The sequence below is a fragment of the Cladophialophora psammophila genome (genome assembly GCF_000585535.1).
Source record: "Cladophialophora psammophila CBS 110553 chromosome Unknown aczJe-supercont1.15, whole genome shotgun sequence".
Classification (NCBI taxonomy): Eukaryota; Fungi; Ascomycota; class Eurotiomycetes; order Chaetothyriales; family Herpotrichiellaceae; genus Cladophialophora; species Cladophialophora psammophila.
In genome coordinates this window covers 460945-484539 of record NW_006912936.1, presented here as the reverse complement: position 1 = coordinate 484539, position 23595 = coordinate 460945, and the positions used below count along the sequence as shown (strand labels likewise).

The following is a 23595-nucleotide window of genomic DNA, read 5'->3' as shown; positions in this document are numbered from 1 at the left end:
CATGAGCACAGTCTCTCGCGGATATATGAAAGGCGAAGAATCCTCCAATACTGATTTGCCAACTCATGGGCATTTCAATCCGGGCTTGGGCACGAAGTTTGTCTAGCCGTTTCGCAGTTTCAGTTGTTGGCTTGTTTGCCTTGTACTCGCCTCATTCCTCGGTTGCCCGCCCCTTTTGAGGCATGTCCACAGGGCGCGATCGCCCAATCTCGAACGCTCTTATGCAAGATCCTCATCAACTCGAGTCTTCATATCGTTCCTGGCAAGCCCGCCGTCCGCAGTTGTTTCGTCCATCTGACATGACTCTACCAATGGTACGGTTTCGATCCGTGTTCCTCGCTACTAGCCGAGCACATCTGGACGGCATGCCTGCTGATACTGGTAATAGGCTTCGAATACGAGAGTATGCATTTTCGTCATCGCCGAGGGCCAGGAACATCCTATCAAGCTGTGCAATGCCCTTCACGATAGCACCCTGCCCAAGAGCATCATCTCAAAGAGCAAAGCTGTCGCCACTCGCGGCGCCATTCGCTCGAGTGCACCAACCACGTTCACCGACCACACCGGAACGAGTCATATCTCTACTTCTATCATTTCCCTGCGATGGTACTACGACGATGGCACCCAAACCTTCCCGGAGACGTTCTACGTCGTCGATAAGATTTCGGCCAATGATACTACGGACAGCAACAGCAACAGCAACCGAGCAGAAGCGAGAGATCACCACCACTGGGACGCAATCCTCCGTGGCACCGCCGAACCGCCCTCCGCTGCCCAAAGCCCTCAAGTCAATCCGATATGCGCTGCGCCGCCTGGGATAGATTCCCGCCGGGAGCGCGAGAGAAAAGAGCGGGCCGAGACGAACCAGCAGAAGTTCGAGAGGGAGAAGGAATTGCAGGCCAAGAAGATTCGGGATGCGTTTGCTTTGAAGCAAGCTGGCCCGGGAAAGAGAGGATGATGGGCTTCATGGTATCGATTCTTAATATGGGAGCGGTTGAAAGGGGACAAGCAAGCACCCCTTGACGAATTCGGTATTGACTAAACGAGATGAACCAGCTTGCCAGCAAGTATTTTGCAGAGACCAAAGCTGGAACGAAAGATGCATGCATGTTCCTTTTGGGGGTTTACTTTCCTTCATGGTGACGATTAGCGTGTGATGTGTGATGTGATATGAGATGCTACGATATGACCCTGACCATTTCCGTTCTCTTTTGTCAACGAGGCTCAACGCTTGCTATCAATGCATGCACTCCCGCCCAAAAATCTAGAACTAGTTCCGGTGTCTGCGGCACATACTACTCTTTCGCTCGCTGTTTCTCAGTCTGTGTGTGTGTATGCGTGCTGCCATGAATCATAGGAGAGAATATATTACACTATACATCGGAACCAAGACAAGTCATGTATGCTATGCTGCCCTGCGCATATATATATGAAGTATTGATAAAATTTAGATAATGGAGCCCTTCCATTGCTCACAGGTAGTGCAGTTGACTATTCTGCATCACATAGTTACAGTACATATATCTTCCATTCGCTCTATTTGTTCCTCCCCCTCCCCCCCCCCCCCCTTTTTTTTTTTATATTTATTTTTACACTCTTAAGCGCAAAGACTATATAGTCTCACTCATTCACACCTCCATTCGGTGCTATGAAATGTCGTTTCACTACCTAGGCCATGCCGCCGTTCACCCTGATGGTCTGCCCGCTCACCCACTCGGCTCCCTGGCCGCACAGGAATGCGATGGCCTCGGCGATCTCCTCAGGCTTGCCGATGCGGTTGGCCGGGTGGAAGCTTGCGAGCATCTGGAGCACCTGTGGGCTCTTACCCTCGAGGAAGAGGTCTGTAGCCGTGGGGCCTGGCGCGACCGCGTTCACCCTGATGCCTTTGCTGGCGAGCAGGTCCTTGGAGAGCAGGCGGGTGAGTTGTTCTATGGAGCCCTTTGTCGCGCAGTAGAGAGTATAGGGCCCGTTGACGGTCGAAGCGTGGCAGAGGGTCGTGGAGATGAGCACGATACTGCTTCCCCGCGCCATGTAAGGTAGGGCCTTTTGCACGAGGAAGAAGGGCCCCTTGACGTTGAGGCTGAACGTCCTGTCAAAGTCCTCTTCCGTGCATGACTCGACCGTCTTCATGGGCAGGATCCCCGCGTTGGGGATCAGGATGTCGATCTGCCCGAACTTTTCGACTGTGGCTTTCACCAGTTGTTCGACGCCAGCGATCGTCCCTGCGTCGGCTTGAACAGCATATGCTTTGTCGCTGCCGAGTTGCGAGACGATTTTCTCCGCCGCGGCGCTGTCACGGCCGTAGTTGACCACGACTTTGGCTCCGAGTTTGACTAGAAGTGTTGCTGTGCTTGCGCCAATGCCTTTCGTGCCTCCAGTGATCACGGCGACTTTGCCTGAGAGGGGGGCGGAAGACATCGCGATGGGTTTGGTTATAGCTGGTGATTGAGTCGCAGGTGTGGTAAGGGGATTTGCTTGCTGGGGAGAAGAGGTTTTGCTAGATTTGTATCGGGATATGATTGCTTTGATCTGTTTCATGAATTTGATATCGATATGGATTGGACGGGGAGTTGCTCATGACTTTCGATCGCTGTCTCCCTTTAATATATGACTTGGTTTGTTGTGGCGCCATGACTGCCGTAGAGTTTTGGTATTTCCAAGGGCAAAATGATACTGCTATTGCTCGGACAAAGTCCCGATCATCCACGGTGATAGGCATCGAAACGTGTCCCTGACGGGTGTCGTGTGAAGACGAGTTGTTTTCTTCTCTTATCCCAGGAGTTCCCGGACATTTAGTGCCGTGCAGCAAGGCCAACAATGCAGACCGAGCCTTGCCGATAGGGGAAAGCATACTCCTTCGGGAAATACCTTTCTCCGCAAACACCGAAACGTTTCGTGAAGAAAGGTCCGAAGTGCCCGGGTGTGCATCGGATGAACCAATCTTTTGCCGAGAAAGGCCGCCACTGATGTAATTATCTCTGGAAAACACTACCAACGTATGGTGTTTTTAACTTCGATGGAGTGCATCCTTGTATTCCGCTCGTACATAGGCGCGGATTATGGAGTGAAAGTCCCTGGAGTGAGGTGATCCAGATCTCCGGCCGCCGTGCCTGGTAAGTCCAACCAAAGAAATGAGGATAGAGTCGATATGTAGGGCATCTGGAACATCAAGCGATCCTCTAGACAATTAGGAGATATAAGAGGTCTGTCATTCGCAGCTGTTTTCACCACGGACAATATAACTTGCCAGATTTTGGAGACACTTAGAAAATGGCTGTACGACCTCTGGTGAGTTTGGTCACTGGGGCAGGCTCCGGATTTGGAGCCTTAACAGCTCGAGCACTGGCAAGATCAGGCCACACTGTATATGCTGGCTTCCTTCAGTCCAATAAGGACAAAACTCCGGATTACAAGGATGCCGCAGACTTCGCTAGAGAAAACAACTGTCAGCTTCGAGGCATACAACTCAATGTGGTCAAGGACGACTCGATCAAGAGGGCGGTTGACGAGATCATGGCCGAAGAGGGAAGGATAGACGTCGTTGTACACAATGCTGGTACGCGCGAAATACCTCGAGAGAAGCGACTCGCACAGGGATTGACATGTTCTAGGGCACATGAACTTTGGGCCCGCCGAGGCCTTTACGCCCGAACAATTTATGGAGTTGTACGAAGTCAACTGCCTGTCTTGCCATCGTATTAACCGAGTTGTTCTGCCCCATATGAGACGGGCCAAAAGTGGACTCCTTGTATGGGTATCGTCCAGCAGTGCTCACGGACCGAGCTCGCCGTTCCTGACACCATATTTTGCGGCAAAAGCTGCCCAAGATTCCCTCGCACAGACGTATGCCGTGGAGCTCACCCAGTTCGGTATTGAAACGTCAATTGTCGTGCCTGGCGTCTTCACAAAAGGCACCAGCCACTTCGCCACGGCGATGAAGGCCGGTGATACAGCAATCGAACAAGAGTACATGGAAGGCGCTCTGAAAGGGTGGGATCACATTGCTGCTGAGGGTCATAACAGGATTGTATCACCAGATGCTGATCCTGGAGCCGTTGCTGAAGCTGTCCGTCGCGTTGTTGATGCGGAGTACGGCAAGCGGCCGTTCAGAGTACATGTTGAATACGACGGAGGTGGCGCGGCTATCGTCAACGGCGTCCGTGACTTGGTGAGAGAGACCTTTCTCAACAGACTCGGCCTGGCGGACCTGTTGAAGGTCAAGAAATTCAAGTGAGATCCTGCAAACGGCTCAAAAACATAACCGTTAATACCGTGTGTGCGCAAGTCAACCCTGTTCGTGTGTATTTGCATATTCTGAGTGAATATGACGCCCCCTGGACACAGGCATCTGGGACGCAGTTCGCCGCGCAGCGCGTCTTCGAGGAAACGAATACGATTGTGCGGACAATTAGAACCTGCGGAGTAACTATTTTCCTCTTCGCCCAACACAAGACTATTTAACGTCATTTAACGTCATTTAAAAATCACCTGCCACCAGGTGCAACCGGCGACCACCAGCCTGTGTCTGCCTGCCTTTGCCTGCACAAGCTCCCTGAGCCCCTTACTGAATCTCATCAGGGGGGTGCTTCTTGGAATAGAATGACTGGGCTCTTTCCTATGGCATACGTGGAATCAGATGATCTTCGCCCAATAAACCTTTTCGCCTTCCATGAGACAACCTATCATGGCTCTCCACCAAATGGGAAAAGCCCCTATCTCATCTCATCCTTGACGCTCTGACCATCCCCATCTTAGGAGCTGGAAAACTCTCGGCCCGCGATGACGCCCTAGGATATCAGACTGAACATGTCCACAGCCTCGAGTTCAGGCTCACCGGCTATAGGCTGGCCAATGTTGATGCGTCAGCATAAGGTTGCCATGATTGCACCTTCGCATTCATTCCGTGTCACCGACGTGTCAGCGAAATCATTGAATAGTAATCATTGAACCTAGCAAATATACCATCCGCTTCGGCCTGAACTCTCTATCTCTATCCGTGCTTCAAAACCTAGCTCTATCTCTTAACAATGGACCCTTTCTGGCCAACTAATCGTTCACCACAAGATAGAAAACTCGTGTTGCACCCGCAAATTTCGTTCGACCGGTTTGATAGCAGTCTATTGCGGACAACCCTTCGTCCGCGAAGTCAAGCTGAGAAGGCGAGGGAGTGACAGTGATGGACCGCACGCAAGACCATGGCATCTTTGATGTGACGCTCATGGGTCATCCAGAGGCTCGGAACGTGGATGAGTTGTGGGCTGGCAAAATGGATGTCAAAGAGCGACGCCGACTGCAAAACCGACTGAATCGACGGGCATACAGTTGGGCTCTCTCATTCTGACACGTATTCCCTCGGCTGATGAAGGTGCGCAGGGAAACGGCAGGCCGAACAAAAGCTGGTTCGGAAGATGACCATGGCTGAAGCCGGCATTGAGCCAGAAACCGGGCGCCCACCCTTCCCGGTGTTGGCGTCTTTGTGCTCGGAGTGAAGGATGAGAAGATATCAAACGAACCCATCTCTCTACGGTCCTTGATATCTGCTGCTGGTAAGCTCTCTGCACAAACCAACATCACTACGTCTGCCGATTCGTCCAAGCCATCACGCCGTCATCATAAACTTGGGCTCGTGCAGTCGTGGTGCCGAAGATTCGAAGAGACAATGCTGCATGTTAGTTCTATCAATGTCGAGCTCGACGACCAAGGCGCCTCGATGACAGATTCAGATCCTGTCACATTCGAAGAAAACATCATCCACGCCATAGACATACGCTACCACACGTTCATTCCCAGCCCCGAAGATCAGCTTCTTAACCTCATGTACTACAATGTCTTCCGTGGACTCGCTAAGAACATTAGAGCGTTGAACCTCGAAATGCACCTTATGGCGTCTTGGGCCTCGGACAGTCCCTTTATCTCTGGGAATATTGACACTTCGACCCTGGCCCCGGATTTTCAGCCGACATTCCTCCAACGAACCGTGGCGCACCACCCATGCTTCGACATCTTTCCTGACTCTGTTGTCAGAGACAATGCTATTGAATATTGGTATGTCGAAAAGCATCCCTTAGAGGGAAGGCTATGTATGGCGATTGCCGGCAGGCATACATGGCATGAGATCGACCTTGCTTTGAAACATGGGTGCGTGCTATGGGGCGAACCGGATGTCACTGAGAGTTGGGAGGTCACTCAAGGCTTTGCAGACGACTGGCCCTTCCTCGTTAAGGGCGCTGTTCGCCTGGAGGCTGCCACCAATCGATATAGGGCGCTGCGAGGTGAGCCGCCAATTTTCTTTGCCTGAGGGCAGAAAGGCGTAGGAACACCAGATATTACCGAGACATTCAAAAAACTTGGACTGATAGCCACCATGGATGCGGACTTGTCACTATGGATGCTGGAAAGAAAAGGGGCGGCGCTGTGTCGGGCGGGGATATTATGTGGTGATGGAACATACGAGTATCCTGCGGACGCAACAGGAGAATGCTGTTTCGTGGACATCCCAAATCATCAGGCTTCCGCACAGTAAAGGAGACACCATGAGTACATCCATCACGATGACTATTTGTCTTTTATCTGTGGCCGACAAGTGGGCGTCGACGTGTCCCGCAACCATGTACCTGACCGTGAGTGGAACTGTTTGCGAAAGCCCGTCATTGTCATTTCGAACTAACACGTCCCGCAGCTCCTGTGTGCCGCGTCCTTGCTCGGCATTGTCAGTCCTGCTCCCCTCTCTGCTCCTGCATCGAACCAAGTGTTTGCTCTGGGCGCTGCCAACCATCCAACCGACATCAACGATGGCGCTGGTGCGGGAAGTGACATCTACAGAACCTATTCTGGCGACGGCTCAGCGTCAGCTGGCTGGCCGGAGATGGCGCAATGGGTTTCGTTTGAAGACATGTGAGGAGACGAGAACAGCCTTCCTCAACTCGACTGATATCTTTGCAGGTTCAACGCGAATAAAAACTTCATGCGGGTGTCGTGTGTCAACCTAGGATCAGATAATGGGCCTGACAACAGCGACGAAGAAATCGACCAAATCTGGGACGCAGTGCAGTCCGCTTCATCCCAAACCAACGTGGACCACCGCTTCATCCTGGCAATCCTCCTTCAAGAATCCAATGGCTGCGTTCGCGTCCGAACAACTGACAACGGTGTACCCAATCCAGGTCTGATGCAAGCTCACAACGGCGGCTTCTCTTGCAATACGAATGGAAACATCCAGACTCCGTGTCCTGCCTCTGAGATCACTGGCATGGTCCTTGATGGTACCGCTGGAACCTTAACCGGGGATGGCCTCGCTGGCATCCTGAATCAAGGAGCGGGCAAGGACGCGAAGGCATACTATCGGACTGCCCGACAATACAATACCGGGTCAATCGCAGAGAGCGGTAATCTGGACGAGGGCGGATACTCAACAAGCTGCTACGCCAGTGACATTGCAAATCGATTGACAGGCTGGGTTTGGGCAGTATCGAACTGTGCTCTCTGAGTGAGGTGTATGTTGCTTGTTACTGACTGATGTTTTGGCTCATTACGAGGGCGATGTGATAGAGTGTTATGGCCAGCAAGAATTACACAGTCTATTTTGTGAAAGAGTGTAAGTTAAATGCTGCCAGATGATGGTGGCTGTCTGATTGTACCTTTTTGTATTGAGTACTCCGTAGGCTTCCTGCGCTATGGGTGCTTGGGGTGAGCCCAAGGTGAGCCTAGTGAGCCTCACCAGCCGGGTCAACCCCGGAAGAAATGCCTCCCTAGCCCGAATTTCTGCCACCTGGTCTTTGGTGAGTATACCTCGTACCGAATATGCGCTACACAGTATTACCTGCACACTGAGGCTCCTGTCGTCCTGTTGAATTCGTTCCGTGGCAACCATCTCTCGACGTCAATGTTGCACCTCTCAATTTAAGAAGCTTCCTTTGAGACCTGGCACCCACCAGTTCGTCGCCATGCTACCGTTTCTTGCCCCATACCTTTCCAATCCCCGGCAATCGCTGTCGCAGGTGCTGAACTTTGCCCTGGTCCTGTCGACGGCCTTTATGCTATGGAAGTCTCTTTCAGTGATTGCAGACTCGCCCTCGCCTATCGTGGTGGTGCTGAGTGGATCGATGGAACCTGCCTTTCAACGGGGTGATTTACTGTTCCTCTGGAATCGAGACAAAACGGCCGAGGTGGGGGAAATTGTCGTCTACAACGTCAAGGGCAAGGATATTCCCATTGTTCATCGCGTCGTCCGCAGTCATGCAGCTGCGGCCCCTGTCGAAGCCGACAAAAGGTACAGACATCTATCTACCCTCCGGCGAAAGGAATCCGTTCGACTAATCCTCGATCTTAGCGGGAACCTGTCGAAAGCCTCTCCAAAACTCCTCACGAAAGGCGACAACAACGTCGCCGACGACACGGAACTCTATGCGCGCGGCCAGAGCTATCTGGACAGAAAAGAGGATATTATTGGCAGTGTCCGCGGATATGTGCCAGCCGTTGGATACGTGACCATCATGCTTAGCGAGCACCCTTGGTTGAAGACGGTCATGCTGGGAATCATGGGCTTGATGGTCATCTTGCAAAGAGAGTAAATGACCGGGCTCCTTGACCAATAAGGCGCGCCAGCCCATGGTCCATCCTGGACACCGTCCTTTTCCAAAGGATGAAACATGCCTGAACCACGAGAGAAAATAACACTCCCAACACCTCCCGCCCCGATTGATCAGTCGCCTGACCACTCCCACACCCGTCAGATATGGCATGTAGTTGTTAGCAGAGCCAGGAAAAATACCGAGCTAGAAGGGTTCGGTTTGCCATAGTCGAAGGGATGTTGTCGGATTGTGGCCGATGTATAGGGTCAAAGGCTTTTGGACCCCAAATTCTGCAGTGAGGAATGAGGCCTCTTGCTGGGAACAGCAAACACATGCAGCCAGAGAATGCCAGGCCGGATAGGGTGCAGGCGAGCAGGCTGGTGCTGACGCTGCAGTGGGTTGTCGGACAGTTAGATGGACAGTCCGGAAGATCCTCGCTGTAATAGTCCGTCGGCAGTGACAAATAAGGATGCGTTGAGCAGGGCCAGGCGCCCTACGAGTATGGAGTCACCAGAGTGTTTTGCGTGTTCCTTACAGGGCGAATCTTCCCAAAGGGTTGTGGCTCAGGGGAGGGGGGCGCACACTGGGCCTGGCTAATGGCGTCCAACGGGCATCCAGCATGGCGCCATATCCGGAATCTAGATTCTGCACCGAGACTCTTAATATTATTATTCATGGCGCCGAGAAAGTCAATGGCCAAATCCCATTGTCCCAATGCCACACGGCATACGGCCCCTGTCCTTTTGCTCCTCTCCCCCTCGTGTTGCGCCGCATGGTTCGTTCCACGATGGCCAGAATCATCTCTTCCCAAGACAAGCTGAAAACGTAAGCGGCCTCCTTATCGCTGTGCCGTTTCAGTTTGGGCTGCTTCCTCTTCCTTCATATCTTTTCTCCTCCATTCTCGACCAGCTGTGCATCTTGTGCCATCTGTCGTTGATCCTTGCCATGATGCTTGTTGCGCGCAGGTGACAGGCGGCTTTCCACCGAACCCGCGTTTGGAGCACTGCTACTTAGGTACTGGGGACGAAGTCCTCTTCGTACATGCGCCCAACGCCAGCCTTACGAGACAGAGTCTAGCTCCTGATTCAACAGGCGCGTCCCAATTTCCCCGACCCCAGTTGCTTATCGGTTGCTAGTCGGGCGATTGATATTAGCAACACCACCCTCTGATCACCAAAAGGGTCAAAAGCTACAAACGTCCTGCTGACGGCTGGGATTTCATTGCTCTCCTCCATATTGACACCGCCATTCCTTGGTTGTCCAGAGCATTTCCTGTCAAACGAACCTGTGTTACTGTCGTCCCGATGAGTGATCAAGGCCGTATCACGATATTTTGCAACAACGAATGATCGGCTCTGGATAGGTTCTAGGGGAATTTTGTTTTTGGCGCCATTTACGAGGAATTCAATCAAGCTATCGAAGCATGCCTTCATTGACATTGTTCACCGTCGAAACAATTATGGACCACAGATGACCCCGCTCTATCCGACACGTCGCAACACAATTGAGGTCTCACAATCGTCAGCATGGATCACGAACAGTACGATCTCGGTTCAATGCCTCTGGCCGGCACCTCGACTCCAGACAAGGTTGAACTTCTCGGTAGGAAGGGCTCGCCTGGAGTTAGTGTCTCGATCGGTGCGACACAATCCGCTCCTTACTATCGGCGACATTCACGAGGTCATTCTGGGGAAGAACGATTGAAGTCGATTGACGAAACCGAGAGTATGCGAGATGAATCGTACGACCTGGTAGAACCAGCATCGCCGCCGAAGGCTCGCCGTTTTAGCGCAGGGCAATCCGCTGCTTCGTCGGTGCTCCGGCGTTTGACCACCAAAATCAATCCTATGTCACGAGGCACTTTTCGATCCACCAAACGTTCTAAAGGCCGGGAGTATGCAACTCTGGATGATGGCGAGGATGGCCAAGATGCTATAGTAGATATCTCGTCGTTGGAGGGTATGGGCTGGGAGCTGACCGACTTGTCAAACCCCGACGCTGAGCGCCTCCAAGATGAGGATACCGAGTACGTGCGTGTGAACAAGACTAGCGGAAAACCTGACTTTCGCTCGTTTGTGCAGAAGCGCGCTTCGGTAGGTGACGGAATGAAGGGGGTAGGCGTGCAACTGCGGCGTGATCCGACCAGGATAGTACGAAGAGGGACTGGAGGAATACGCAGCGCTGACAGCTCGGGCATCGACCGGAGCAAGACGGTACGCGACCTGGGCCAGGATCTTGCGCACAAGAAGAACATGATCGTCGAGGTCGAAGAAGTGGTTGACTTGAGCACCCTGGATGGAGGGAATTCAGAAAATCGCCAGAGTCGCAGCTTCGACGCCATGTCCATGAGGCAAAGCGTCTTGCCCCAAGAAACAAAGAGTTACTTCTTCCCCGAGGATCCGGACATCCCCAACTGGAAACCATGGTCAATGCGGAGCTGGTATATTTGGTCCTTAATAGTGCTTGCTTTGGGTTTGGCGGGATTTCAGGAGTACCTGTGTCAGAGATCCTTCAAAAGCGTCCGGGAAAAGAGCGGCATCCTCGCGTTCGACGCTGTGGCCGAGATTTCGACGTGGGACTTCTTTGCGTGGAAGTGTAAGTGATCACCGCTAATCCCCACGTCCACTCTGCTAACGGGGATCCAGATCTTCCCACGATGATCACCATCGTCTACGCCGTCCTGTTCTCGATCATGGATTTCGACATTCGCCGTCTTGAACCGTTCTATCAGTTATCCCGACCGCGAGGAGCCTCAGCAGCGGCCAGCCTAAATTTGGATCATTTGACCATGTTCCAGTATTTCGTCCCCTTCAAGGCGTTTAGACTCCGCCAGTGGGCCGTGTTCTTCTCAACCACGGGCAACATTGTTGCCTCGATGGTGTCACCTGCCCTACAAAACCCCTCCATCACCTTTGCCACGAATCCGGATCCAAGGTGCAATGCGGACGGTTGCCCCGGCGATGAAAAGCATTATTGGGTGCGAATCTCGCCGGGCTGGTCTCGGGCCTTGTCGGCAAGCTATATCTTCGTGGCGATCGTGCTGGTCATACTGTTCATTCAGTTGCGGCGCAAGTCTGGATTGCTCAGCGACCCGAAGGGCATCGCCGGGATTGCCTCGATGGCCACCAAATCGCACATCCTCCAAGATTTCGCCGGATTGGACGAAGCAAACTGCGCAAAGATCCACAAACGACTGGCGCATCGACGATACGTGCTCTACAAATCTTCCATCTGGCAGGGTGAATGGAGCACTAAGAGTGAGCCGCCGCAGGACAGCGAAAGAAAGCTCACCAGTCCGCATCCGTTGATGCTCCAGATGCAAGCGGCTATTCCGTTCCTGGCCTTTATGGTTTTCTGTCTCATATCGATCCCCATCATCACGTTGACCAAAGCTAGGGTAGTACCGAATGCTGCCCCATGGCTTCCCATTCTGATTGCCACTGGCTTGAAGCTGTTCTTCAGCACGTTTGAGTCTGATGTTCGACTCATGGAACCCTTTTATCAGCTCTCCAGAGGAAACGCCAGACCCGAAAATAGCCTTACGCTGGACTATCAAGCGACTGTGTACGGGCTTATGCCCTTCAAAGCCCTGCTTAATGGCCACTACCTCCTGGCACTGGTGGGGGTATCCTCGGTGTTGTTGGATATCCTGACGGTGACTGTGAGCTCCTTCTCGGTTAACTCGGAGGACTTTATGCACGTGGGCAGTCACGGGGAGGACAGGTCCAACGGCGACGAGACGTTCGTTTCGTTCTGGACTTCACTCATTCTGTCGATGCTCATCTTACTTTTCGTCATTTTCACCACGTCACTAGTATATTTTCGACGACGACACCCCTTCCTGCCGCGGGAGCCGTCCACCATTGCAGCAGTATTGGCCTTCATCTATGCTAGCAACATGCTCACAGATTTTGTTGATACAGAGACATTGAACAACAAGGCCATGGAAACGAGGCTGAAAAACATAAACAAGAGGTACGGATTGGGATGGTTTAGAGGAAGAGATGGACAGATCCACTGCGCGATCGATGAGGAGCCAATGAGGAGTAAATACGTGCATGGGAAACCGTATACGATGGCGCAGGCGGGACCGTTACATGAGACATATTATTCAATTGCATAAAAGCGCCGACCGAATCTGGGATGGTCGGACGGATATCATTCATCGACTGGACATAGCGGGGGCAATCTGGGCAACACATTGGAATTGGCACGGAGCTTGGATATGAGATACGAGGCACCAAGAACACAAGGACATATACACTGGGAATCTTTCACGATAAGGTATCGGAACTTGACCAAAAGGAATTCTACTCGCGCCCGAAGTATTGCGGTGGGCATCTTTGATGGAGGTTACAAGTGCTTCACATGGGGGATATTCATCCACGCCCTTGTTTTGCCTCACGTGTCAGTGACCGGTGTCTATATCTGGGCGGCAAGAACAAGGAACAGGGAACAGGGAAGAGAGACATGAAGCGGGGCCACCGGGGGCTGCCAACTAGGCCATGAATAGTTAAAGCCCCCCCCCCCCCCCCCCCCCCCCCCCCCCCCCCCCCCCCCCCCCCCCCCCCCCCCCCCCCCCCCCCCCCCCCCCCCCCCCCCCCCCCCCCAGGGACTCACTTCGAGTTAGGTACCCAGAGATTGATGATGAATGATAATATAATAGGCTAAGGGAGCCGACCACGACTTAGGCGACACGATTGGCGACAAGGATCGATTGGTGGCCGTGGCGGGGAAAAGTTGACCTGGTTGAGATGCGTAAGGAGAAAGCCAATGACGTAGGAGCAGAACTGACGGCAAAGAGAGCATTCATCACTTCCACCAACGTCAAACCTCCTTCCCTTCTTCATACCAACTCTCCTCTTTGCAACTGGTCGTTTCTGCTCTACCACTCATCTTCAACATGCCCGCCCCAGGTTACGTCTTCCGCGACGGCGGCGATACCCCTCCAGCAGAAGAACCTCCCGATTCAGAGTTCCGTCAAGGAATCACCCAAGCTGCGAAACCTGCTGCGGTAACCTCAAATGCTCCCCTGGCCCAAAATACCACGACAAGTCACCAATTAGCTACAGGAGCGACAGGGGACCATGAAGTCCAGGGCGCTGTTCAGAGGGCCGGTAAGGAGGACAGAACAACCAATCTCGGATGGCAAGCCAACGCTGTGGGTGTAGATAACTTGGTCGGCGGCCTGCCCAACGATGAACTATGGACCTTGATCAGGAGATTCAACAAGGCAAGCTTCTCTTCTCTTTGGCTGCTTCTCGGAACACACGCTTACCGCACTGCCAGCAAATGTACCATGTCAAAGCCATCCCTCAGGCTCCTCCTGGAGGATTGGACCTGAACACCGCCGATGACGAGGAATTCTCCCCCGACAAGCTCCGCTCAAACATTGAACGTCTTTACATGACCGTCATTGTCGGACTCATCGCCTTTGGAAAGCACATTGCAAGGTTGAGATCCTGGCGCGAACCCCGTCGGACCGCTTGCTTTGCTACGGTTTACTTTGTGGCTTGGCTTTTCGACTTCATTGTGCCCAGCTTGCTCGCCATGATCATCGTCCTCATCACCGTTCCTCGGTCTCGGAGCATCCTGTTCCCTTCGGCGCCCCTCGCCTTGGTCAGCCATAAGACGGGTGGAGTGCAGAAACCAAAGGCTGGCGTGTTGGGCAGCCATGATAGTGTCACTGGGGCACCAGAGAAATACAAGGGCGAGGCTGTTGAGCAAGAAGCTAGTAATTTGGTCTCCGGCATTGCTTCTGTGGCCATCTCAAGTGCTGCTGGCCGTCACGACCAGGCAAGCCCAGACGATCAAGGCGGTAGCAAGACCTTGGATCAAGGCATGCCTGATCCAACCAAGATCGCTACAACCGCGGCAGATGCTTCTTCGGCTGCTCAAGGCGGTGACCCTGATACCGTCCAGGACAAGACAAAGAAGCCTATGGAGGATGCCATGTGGAAACAAGTTCGACCGATAATGCACGGCCTCGGAGAGGTCTCTGACATGTGGGAATGCCTCGCCAACGCTTTGTCGCCAACACCCCCCTTTTCCCAAAAGAATCGTCTTCAGCTTGGGGCAATCTTCGTGCCAATTCTGCTGATCTCTCTGATCACACCTGCTCAATGGGTTATGAAGGGATCGACCTTCTTCACCGGCTTCGGCTTCTTCTCCGACCCCTTAATCAGACGCGCTATTCAATTGTTGAATGAGAAGATCCCAGACTGGTCGAAATACCTCGAGATCCGAAATACTCTCCTCAAAGGCGTGCCAACCAATGCCCAGCTCACCATCACTTTACTGCGCATTGGCGAGGCCAACCGTGCTCCACTGCCGCCACCGCCCAAGTCTTATGAAGCGCCGCCTGACAAGCCGGCCGAGCTCGACAAGCAAGCCATTACCGAAGGAGGATTAGATGCGTCGCATTCCGAAATCGAAAATGTCATTACCCTTGACGAACCCAGCGGCACCCAAGCCACAGAAACCCAGGAACCCAAGAAGAAGAAGGGCGGCTTCGGCGCCAAGATCCTCTCTGCATTCAAGACCACCACGGCCGGCGCAGTAGAGACCAAGCTGACCACTGACACGGTTAAAGCCACCATGGGTTCTGGCCAGGCGAAGGAGAAGTTGGGTGTGCTTCCTTCTCGAGCAGAACTGAGACGCAAGGCGAGGGAGGGACCCGTGGCATTCACGACGAGATATCATGGTCGGAAGGGCGCCGTCTATGTTGACAGCTCAGTTTCACCGCCGAGTGGCAGGAGGCCTGCCTCGCCGTGTGTATATTTCACGACGCATCTTGATGATGAAGAAAACGTGGAGAGCATGCCTCGTGACCCAGATTGGGCGGTGTTCATGATGGATATAGTGGAGGTGAAGAAGATCGGTGGGCTGGGATGGAAGGGCAAGATCGTGGTCGGGTGGGCGACGGAGAGGGAGGTCAAGGACGGCATTGAGATCGTCGCGAAGGACGGATCGCGGTACCGTGCCATGGCCATGAAGGAAAGAGATGAGTTGTTCAATCGGCTGATTTCCATGGGTCAGCAAGTGTGGGAGAGTCACTAGATGTCACGAGTAAGTGTCAGAGTGCTGTACGAGAAATGAGGGCTATCTACGAATAGATGGAATCTTCCAACCTTGCTTGGCCTGTGTCGTGGGGATCAACCTCGCACCCTACGCCTCTCTGAAGCTTCGTGTCTGCATCAACAAGAAGTGCGCCAAGCCACTCATCCTCAGTCTTCCTCCCATCAGGTCCCACTCCCACGTTTGAAGCCGAAGCGACTGGGTCCATATTGCAATATTATTAAATTCAGAGGAGACTGCCTTGCCTTTTTCCCTCGGAACTCTGTGCGGTGACGAGCGAAGTGCACGGGGGTGGAACTCTGATATTTCTATGCTGCGAGGGATGGGTGATTGCACCACCGTCCAACAAAATGCTTTCTCCCTAGGCTCTACCTCCAGGCTCCAGTCAAGTCACCAGGTGGTCGAGTCCAACTTCGCTATCTCGGTACCTGGAGAAGAGAACAACGGCCCTCAAAGCGGCGACAAATTGGTTCGGCCGGGTCCGGGGCAACATTCGACTGACTTGCCAGTCACCGGCTTCTCCAGCCACCTATTACGTGGACTTCTCTATCGAATTTGTCCGCCGTCGCTAGAATCCCTAGCCTTGTTCCGGGTCGACAATGAGCCGCAATCCCCACAAGCTCAATCGCTTTCCCCCCGCAAAACCCGGGGTATTAACACCCCGCAGAAATGCATCTAACAACGCTAACCAACGAGCCGCTCATCTCGGTGGTCTAGCCAGGCGGAGGTCAACGTTTGAAGATATTACTCTGACGGATGCCCTGGGCTGTCCTCGTCCTCCAGGATCACTGTTTCCGTTGAAAGACGTGGACCCGTTGCCATGGCCAGCAATCGATACACCTTGGGCATTGCCCTATTCGCCTCTCTGGGCACATTCTTATACGTACGCTGTTGCTTGTTAGTTTCTTGCCCGCCTACTGATAGTGATTGTGATGGCAGGGATACGATACGGGTATCGTGACAACCAGTAAGCAGACTCAACTCCTTCGGCCTGCCCATGAGGACTGACGGTGAAGACAGCTATCGCCCACCCGAGCTGGGTCGAGTACATGAATCATCCGGATCCTGGTCTTGTTGGAGCTGTATGGCATGGGCATCAAGCCCAACAGAGATGCGCCATTGAAAACATCCTGACGAGCAACAGGTCGGCGCGATCTACATCGCCGGAGAAGCATTTGGTGCTGTCTTACAAATCCTGATCGGGGACAAGCTGGGTCGAATCGGTTTCATGCAGCTGCTGTGTGTGATTGTTACCATTGGATGCGTCATCCAAACCGCAGCGGTCAACATTGGCCAGCTGCTTGCTGGACGCATTTTGACCGGCATTGCAGTGGGGTAAGGATATATCTACGACGCTCAACCCAAGCTGTTCAACCCAGACACTAATCATTCACGGCTCCATTAGCGCCCTTTGTGCCACCGTCCCAATCTATCTGTCCGAGATCAGCAGCCCCAAGTCGCGCGGCTTAATCGGTGGTCTCTCTGGAGTCGGTCTGTCCTGCGGCATCATGGTGTCCAACTGGGTTGGATTCGCATGCAACTATGCTCCCTATGGCACCTTGCAGTGGCGGCTTCCTCTCGGCCTCCAGATCCCATGGGGAATAATCATGTTGATTGGCCTCATGACTTTTATGCCAAACTCCCCCCGGTACCTGCTTCGAAAGGGTAAAGTCGAAGAAGCACGCAACGCGTTCGTCAAGATCCGCAGTGACTTGCATTCCCACGACGTGATCCAAGAGTTCGGCCTTATGAGATCTCAGATCGAGTTCGAGATGGAGCGACACCTCCCGTCTCTCGGGGAAGCATTCAAGCTCTATCGCCATCGGGTCTTGGTGTACGTCGTTTCACCAAGCACAACGTTGCCTACAGAACACTGATTGGGCGGTTAGGTCTATCGCAGTTCAGGTCCTGACAGCGGTGACTGGAGTCAATGTCATTCAGGTACGTTGCTTTGCATGCAGTCAGTGTCCATTGTAGAGGAGTTTATTGACATCGTCGACCTAGTACTACCAAAGTAAGCGGCCATGACCTGGAGGCCTCAGCAAGTAAACTCACAAGATTTCAGCGACCCTCTACAAATCTCTAGGTATCCAAAGTCGAACTGTCCTGGCACTGACTGCGGTTTGGGGCACCTGCGCCTTCCTGTCCAGTGCCATATCCATCAAGTTTCTCCCCGACATTTGGGGTCGCCGAAAGTGAGTATCTTTCCCAACGGACCAGATGGCTCGTCAGCTAAAGCCTGTTAGGATGTTGCTCCTCGGGGTCGCTTGGACAATTGTCACCGAGATATATGCCGCCGTCATGCAGCGCGAATTTCAAGATACAAACAACCGCGTTGGGAAGGGGTTCGCCATTCTCGGCATCTACGTATTTACAGTTGGATATTGTCAGTCTTTACCCCCCAGCACTTTCAAATGGCCCACCATCACTGATTCAAAGGCCAGATAGCTTGATCAACCCGGTAACTTGGATCTACGGCGCTGAGGTTCTCCCCGTGTCCCTTCGCAATAAGTTCATGGGCGTTGCTGCCACGGCACACTACGTCGTCAATGTCGCCAGTGCGTACCTCTTCTAGGCCTGATCTATGTTTCCCGCTGACCCTGTACGACACAGTCACCGAGGCCGGGCCCAGCGCCTTCAAAAAGATCAGAGAGAACTACTACTACGTTTTTGTCGGTTGCTGCTCTGTGTACCTTGCCATCATTTACCTGTGGTTCCCGTGAGTGACAACCCCCAGTATCCCAGCAGAAGCGGAATTTTGACGGCTATTTAGGGAAACTAAGCAGAAGACTCTCGAAGAGATCGCGGCGGCGTTTGGAGATCACGTCGTGGAGGTCGAGGAGCGCGAGGTTCTCGCCGAAGAGGCAGCGCTAGCGACCAAGGCCGATGAGACCAAGTCTAGCAGCACCGCGCATGTCGAGGTCAAAGCTTAGATTCGTATCCAAAATGTTTGCCCGTTTCAGAGCATCAACAAGGGCGGAAAGGGCTTTGCGAGGTTCCGTAGTGTGTAGTGATATGGCGCGAAGATGTGGAGAAAAACGTGGGGAACGAAGCAGTTTTCAAATGCCTGCTGCGATTATTGGGTCTGGAGGGCCTATCCCATTGGGCCATATCTAGTGAAGTAACTCACTCTCGTGCTTCTCAGACTCTCCTTCAGGACCACGTAATGGTCAATTCTGCGTGAGAGTCAGGAAAGCCGTCTCTCCGACGCCTCAGCAGATATCGGGCCATTCATCTTGCCCTTCCCACATGCAGCGGTCCACACCCCGGCATTTTCCTTTTCCATGACCATGTGAATGATACCCCGACCGCTGAGAGAGGAGCAGAGGGCATCGGCACCAGATAACACGACAGGCGCGTCCGATTTCGGGCAGTTGGACACGATGTTTTCTCCCGAGGGGAGAGTGGAAGCAGTACAAGAACTTGCAGATTTCACACCTGTAGCCTGGGCTGCGCTTGAATCTACAGCTGCATTGTGACCCCCTCTTTTGCGGTTCAAAGAACATGGCGACGACGAACGGCGTCAATGGCACACATGGAATAGCTACCACTGCCGCTGATGCTGCTGCTGCCAAACTGAAGACAAATCGCGCAAAAGCCATCGTGGACGCTGCCTACGCCGGCAAATATGCCATTCCTGCAGTGTGCTGCTACAACCTCGAGGCAGTACTGGCGACGGTGCGCGCCGCCGAAGCCAAACGGTCGCCGGCCCTGATCCAACTGTTTCCCTGGTCAATCGAATTCGCTGACGGGCTGCTGCTGCACGCGGCGGCCGAGGCGGCCGACAAAGCGACGGTGCCGATCGGCGTGCACATGGACCACGCGCAGTCGCCCGACATCATCCGGCGGTCGGCGGACCTGGGCGGCTACGACGGCATCATGGTCGACATGAGCCACTACGAGAAGACGGACAACATGCGTCTCAGCCGGGAGCTGGTGGCGTACTGTAACGCGCGGGGGATCATCACCGAGTGCGAGCCGGGCCGCATCAACGGCAGCGAGGACGGCATCGCCGACACGGTGGGCATGGAGGAGATCCTCACGACGCCTGAGCAGGCCGAGGAGTTCGTCGCCCTGGGCATCGACTGGCTGGCGCCCGCCTTTGGCAACGTGCACGGCGCCTACGGACCCCGGGGCCCGCAGCTGGACTTTGCCCGCCTGCAGCGCATCCACGACCAGGTCGGCGACCGCGTCCGGCTCGTCCTGCACGGCGCGCATGAGGACTACTTTGGCGAACAGCTGCTCCGGAAGTGCATCGCCCACGGCATGGCCAAGGTCAACATCAACGGGCCCGTCGCCGCCGCCTGGACAAAGGTCCAGGCTGAGCTGACTGGCCAAGTCCCCCTGACCAAGGTGATAGAGGAACAGACAAAGGCCATGCAGGCCGTGGTCGAGTACCATATGGACTGGTTGATGTCCACGGGCAAGGCTTAGGTGGTTATTTCTTTCCCTATTTTGGGGCCAGTGGACAAAAGATAGAGCGTAAAGTATCAGGGTTGAGCAGGCCGACAAGCTAATAGAGAATTCAAGAGATTCAAGTTCCAGCGATTGCCTTTTATGGTTATTCTGTATTGGTCTCGCTCGCCGAGGCTTCCTTCATGGTCTCTACATAGTCGCGAACAGACTGCACAAAAGAGGTATCCTGCTTCATGCCCAACGAGAGGCCGAGGCTGTTGTCAAAATCATCGGCCCAGGAGTACAGCACCGACCGCAGTTCGGGGACCTCTTCTTCCCTGACGAAGGCCAGTTTGTCCTTGCCGCCGACTTCTTCCAAAGCGTCCAGCATGTCCTGCACCGTGACCGCGAAGCCGGGGACGTTGACTGCTCTGCGATGCGGCGCGAGTGCGTCCCGAGGCAGCCGGAGAGCAACAAGGACGTTGTACACCAGGGTCTTGGGAGAGCACATCCAATGGCGCCACGCGCGGTCCTTGAGCGGCACCGTGCACGTCTGGCCGTTCAGGGGTTCGCGAATGATGCCCGACAAGAATGCTGAAACGGCGGGACTCGGCTTGCCAGGACGCACGGAGATGGTCGGGAAGCGGAGCGAGAAGCCGTTGATCATGCCGCGGCGTGTGAAGTCGTTGATGAGCGTCTCGCAGATGACCTTTTGACAGCCGTACGACATCTCAGGGGTCGGGATGTCGGCCTCGGTGACGTTGTTCTTGGGCACGGGGGTCCCGTACACGGCCTCGCTCGACGCGTAGATGACTCGTACCCCGGGGCACTTCTTCGCCAGGCTGAGCAGTATGGATCGCGTGGCGTCGACGTTGACGCGGTATCCAAGCTCAAAGTCTGCCTCGGCCGCCGAGGACATGACCCCGTGGAGGAGAATCGCGGCGTCTAGATTGTCTGGAATGATGCTGGCAGAGGATTCCACGAGGTCTACTTTCACCGACGTTGCACGTCGTGGATGTTTGGCACCGCGAGGGATGGGTGGTTCGATAATGTCTGCCAGGATGAGCTCGTGGGATTCATCTTCGAGGAGGGCCTTGGACACAATCTGCCCCAAAAATCCGGCCGCTCCGCTGACGAGAATACGCATCTTCTTGCCTTGCCAGGCGTGTTCAGGGCAGTGTAGAGATCCAAAGAACTTGGTACGGATGAAATGTCCTCCAACCTGGACGGGTTACTTAAGGGGCAGTCGACGTCGAGCCTTGCTAGGGGAGCTCTCTCCCGCGCTCACGTTGGGCTTTCCCCCTGTACCTCCCGAGCAACTTTCCGAAATCGCACAGGGTGACGGAAGTGGTATACCAGCAAGCACGGGAAGGTAGTATTGTCACGCAGATGCGTTCCTGGGCCAACATCTGCCGAGTTGTCAGAAGATCCATTATCCCCCGTTTGTTGCAATCTGTGGCTTCCTGGAAGGTGGAGCCCCGGGGGAAGGCCGAGGCTGTCAATACCTCTAGCCCCTGACAGCCGCGACGATGATGTCCCGCAAGGGAGGGGTAGCATGGTTGAGTCTCGACTTGCTCGGGACAAACATTCGCCGGGGGAAGTTGTGCCTCTCAGTGACGCCCTGGATGATGCTATCAATAGGCTTCGTGAGACCCCTCGACGGGTTTATATAGGTAAACGCCTGAGTTGAAGGGTGGATACTTGGCATCAAATCCATGACTGACGTGTCTGCCTGTTGTCGTCCAGGAGATTCTCATCAACATGGCTACAGAAACCATCACTGCTTCCATTCGCGTCTACAGCCCATTCAGGTAAGCTTGGAAGGGCCCCTTGCATCTCTAACAAAGCACAGTGCTAAACAACGGCAACAGATTGACGGCTTCGACAGGAGATTGGCTCGACCAACTGGAGTCTCAGGGCTATGCGGTCGTGAAGGGTGCCGTTCCACCAGAGCGGGCAGAATATTACCGGCAGAAAGCGATCGAATGGCTCCAGTCCTTTGACCCTGAATTGAATCCGAGTGACCCGTCGACCTGGAAGAAGGAGAAGCTCCCAGTTCAGACAGAGAGAAATACCTACGAGCACTACTCTGTCGTCCATGAGAAGTTCATGTGGGAGGCTCGCCAGGAGCCGGGTGTCATGGATGCTTTCGCCAGGATCTGGGGTACGCACGACTTGCTGGTCTCGTTTGATTCTCTGAATGTCACTCTGCCCAACCTCAAGACCCCCCGTGCCCCATGGCCGCATATTGACCAAGCCCCTCGAAAGCGCGGGCTGCACTGCATCCAGGGCATCATCAACCTAAGCCACGCCGGTCCCGAAGACGGCTCGCTGGTGGTCATTCCGGGCTCTTCCAAGCTCGTCGAGGAGTTCTTCGACACAAAGACTGATCCGTCCAGCTGGGAGTGGAAGGACAACCGCTATTTCGACGACAAGGACATGGAATTCTTCACCAGGCGTGGTCTCAAGCCAATGAAAGTCCTCGCGGAGCCGGGGGATTTGATCCTCTGGGACTCGCGCACCATTCACTGGGGCGGGGAGCCTACGGAGAAGAGCACCACAACGAGGGCAGTCATCTACGCCGCCTATGCCCCGGCGAAGCTGGCATCAAGGGAGGCCCTCGATGAGAAGAAGCGAGTCTTCGGCGCGTGGGGAGCCACCACGCACTGGCCGCACGATAACATCAAGCTGCGAGATCTGCAAGCAAGACTACCCGATGGCACTCCCGACCCTCGACACCGTTCCGAGCCCCTGGAAAAGCCCCAGGTCACCGACAAGGTGCTGCGACTTGCAGGAGTGATGGCATATTGACAGCCACAGGAAAACCCTGGATTGAGTCAGGGAGGACAAGTACGTTTCCTGGCTTTGCCACGTTGTCGTTGGTCGTCTGTCTCAAATAGTTCTCACGTAGAGATTTTATCTGTAGCATCAAAAAAAAAAAAAAAAACAGTCCACCACTCTCAGTAGACATTTTCAAAAAGAGATCGTGCCCAGCCTCTTCATTTTCCAGGCTATATAGGTAGCCTTGTTCACCCCCTTAGGTAGACGCAACAAGATCATCTTCAACCTCTTCTCTGATAGACATATATAAAGTCGTGACAATACTTCGCATGAGAGAGAGAGCCGAGGGGACTCGATATCACTCATTACATGTGGTAGTGGCCTGGGTAGTAACCTGGATATATATAGCTGTTTGTTACTGTCATCTTTACAAGGGCCTCGGCACCAGCACATCAACTAGGTACATACTTTGTGTACCACTCAACTAGCGGCGTTTCTCCGTCTGAAAACTCGCCATATGCAACCCTTGGCTCAGCAGCTTTCCAGACATCTCCAGTTCCTCACCTCGAAATGCACAGTCGCTGCTCCCCCCTCGTCGATTCGAAGAGAATGTAATTCCATCATGTCCACCGATGGTCAAGATACGGCGGACGGGGACATGCTCATGCCATCTAGCAAACGCCCCAGGACCTTGTCCAAAGCGTATGTTCTGTGTGTCCCTTTGCCCGCATTTTTCCTGCACATCGATCGGCTAACATGACATTCGCATCCA

General features: G+C 53.9%; 12 protein-coding genes across 12 annotated transcripts; 10 read left to right on the top strand and 2 right to left on the bottom strand.

The window, feature by feature from the left end:
* Nucleotides 1-299: 299 nt before the first annotated feature.
* A1O5_09111 (uncharacterized protein) lies at nt 300-958 on the top strand (the record flags this gene model as incomplete). Its single annotated transcript, XM_007749691.1, has 2 exons — nt 300-314; nt 389-958. 2 exons carry the CDS (start codon nt 300-302, stop codon nt 956-958), a joined length of 585 nt encoding a protein of 194 aa, XP_007747881.1.
* A 710-nt stretch (nt 959-1668) lies between these two features.
* A1O5_09110 (3-oxoacyl-[acyl-carrier protein] reductase) lies at nt 1669-2418 on the bottom strand (the record flags this gene model as incomplete). Its single annotated transcript, XM_007749690.1, has 1 exon — nt 1669-2418. One exon carries the CDS (start codon nt 2416-2418, stop codon nt 1669-1671), a length of 750 nt encoding a protein of 249 aa, XP_007747880.1.
* An 852-nt stretch (nt 2419-3270) lies between these two features.
* Nucleotides 3271-4234, top strand: A1O5_09109 (estradiol 17beta-dehydrogenase; the record flags this gene model as incomplete). The annotated part of the gene is made up of 2 exons (XM_007749689.1): nt 3271-3556; nt 3612-4234. 2 exons carry the CDS (start codon nt 3271-3273, stop codon nt 4232-4234), a joined length of 909 nt encoding a protein of 302 aa, XP_007747879.1.
* Nucleotides 4235-5659: 1425 nt separating this feature from the next.
* Nucleotides 5660-6298, top strand: A1O5_09108 (uncharacterized protein; the record flags this gene model as incomplete). The annotated part of the gene is made up of 1 exon (XM_007749688.1): nt 5660-6298. The coding sequence occupies one exon, from the start codon at nt 5660-5662 to the stop codon at nt 6296-6298; it is 639 nt and encodes a 212-aa protein (XP_007747878.1).
* A 310-nt stretch (nt 6299-6608) lies between these two features.
* Nucleotides 6609-7486, top strand: A1O5_09107 (uncharacterized protein; the record flags this gene model as incomplete). Its single annotated transcript, XM_007749687.1, has 3 exons — nt 6609-6620; nt 6680-6894; nt 6943-7486. 3 exons carry the CDS (start codon nt 6609-6611, stop codon nt 7484-7486), a joined length of 771 nt encoding a protein of 256 aa, XP_007747877.1.
* Nucleotides 7487-7943: 457 nt separating this feature from the next.
* A1O5_09106 (signal peptidase I) lies at nt 7944-8570 on the top strand (the record flags this gene model as incomplete). The annotated part of the gene is made up of 1 exon (XM_007749686.1): nt 7944-8570. One exon carries the CDS (start codon nt 7944-7946, stop codon nt 8568-8570), a length of 627 nt encoding a protein of 208 aa, XP_007747876.1.
* Nucleotides 8571-10096: 1526 nt separating this feature from the next.
* On the top strand, nt 10097-12693 carry A1O5_09105 (uncharacterized protein; the record flags this gene model as incomplete). Its single annotated transcript, XM_007749685.1, has 2 exons — nt 10097-11165; nt 11216-12693. The coding sequence occupies 2 exons, from the start codon at nt 10097-10099 to the stop codon at nt 12691-12693; spliced, it is 2547 nt and encodes an 848-aa protein (XP_007747875.1).
* Nucleotides 12694-13473: 780 nt separating this feature from the next.
* On the top strand, nt 13474-15629 carry A1O5_09104 (uncharacterized protein; the record flags this gene model as incomplete). The annotated part of the gene is made up of 2 exons (XM_007749684.1): nt 13474-13731; nt 13791-15629. The coding sequence occupies 2 exons, from the start codon at nt 13474-13476 to the stop codon at nt 15627-15629; spliced, it is 2097 nt and encodes a 698-aa protein (XP_007747874.1).
* Nucleotides 15630-16467: 838 nt separating this feature from the next.
* Nucleotides 16468-18580, top strand: A1O5_09103 (uncharacterized protein; the record flags this gene model as incomplete). Its single annotated transcript, XM_007749683.1, has 12 exons — nt 16468-16530; nt 16587-16614; nt 16668-16729; nt 16792-16982; nt 17053-17481; nt 17537-17588; nt 17652-17661; nt 17713-17842; nt 17894-18033; nt 18092-18205; nt 18261-18366; nt 18421-18580. The coding sequence occupies 12 exons, from the start codon at nt 16468-16470 to the stop codon at nt 18578-18580; spliced, it is 1485 nt and encodes a 494-aa protein (XP_007747873.1).
* A 571-nt stretch (nt 18581-19151) lies between these two features.
* On the top strand, nt 19152-20081 carry A1O5_09102 (tagatose 1,6-diphosphate aldolase; the record flags this gene model as incomplete). The annotated part of the gene is made up of 1 exon (XM_007749682.1): nt 19152-20081. The coding sequence occupies one exon, from the start codon at nt 19152-19154 to the stop codon at nt 20079-20081; it is 930 nt and encodes a 309-aa protein (XP_007747872.1).
* A 127-nt stretch (nt 20082-20208) lies between these two features.
* On the bottom strand, nt 20209-21189 carry A1O5_09101 (alcohol dehydrogenase; the record flags this gene model as incomplete). Its single annotated transcript, XM_007749681.1, has 1 exon — nt 20209-21189. The coding sequence occupies one exon, from the start codon at nt 21187-21189 to the stop codon at nt 20209-20211; it is 981 nt and encodes a 326-aa protein (XP_007747871.1).
* A 614-nt stretch (nt 21190-21803) lies between these two features.
* A1O5_09100 (uncharacterized protein) lies at nt 21804-22853 on the top strand (the record flags this gene model as incomplete). The annotated part of the gene is made up of 2 exons (XM_007749680.1): nt 21804-21853; nt 21914-22853. 2 exons carry the CDS (start codon nt 21804-21806, stop codon nt 22851-22853), a joined length of 990 nt encoding a protein of 329 aa, XP_007747870.1.
* Between the last annotated feature and the right edge of the window lie 742 nt (nt 22854-23595).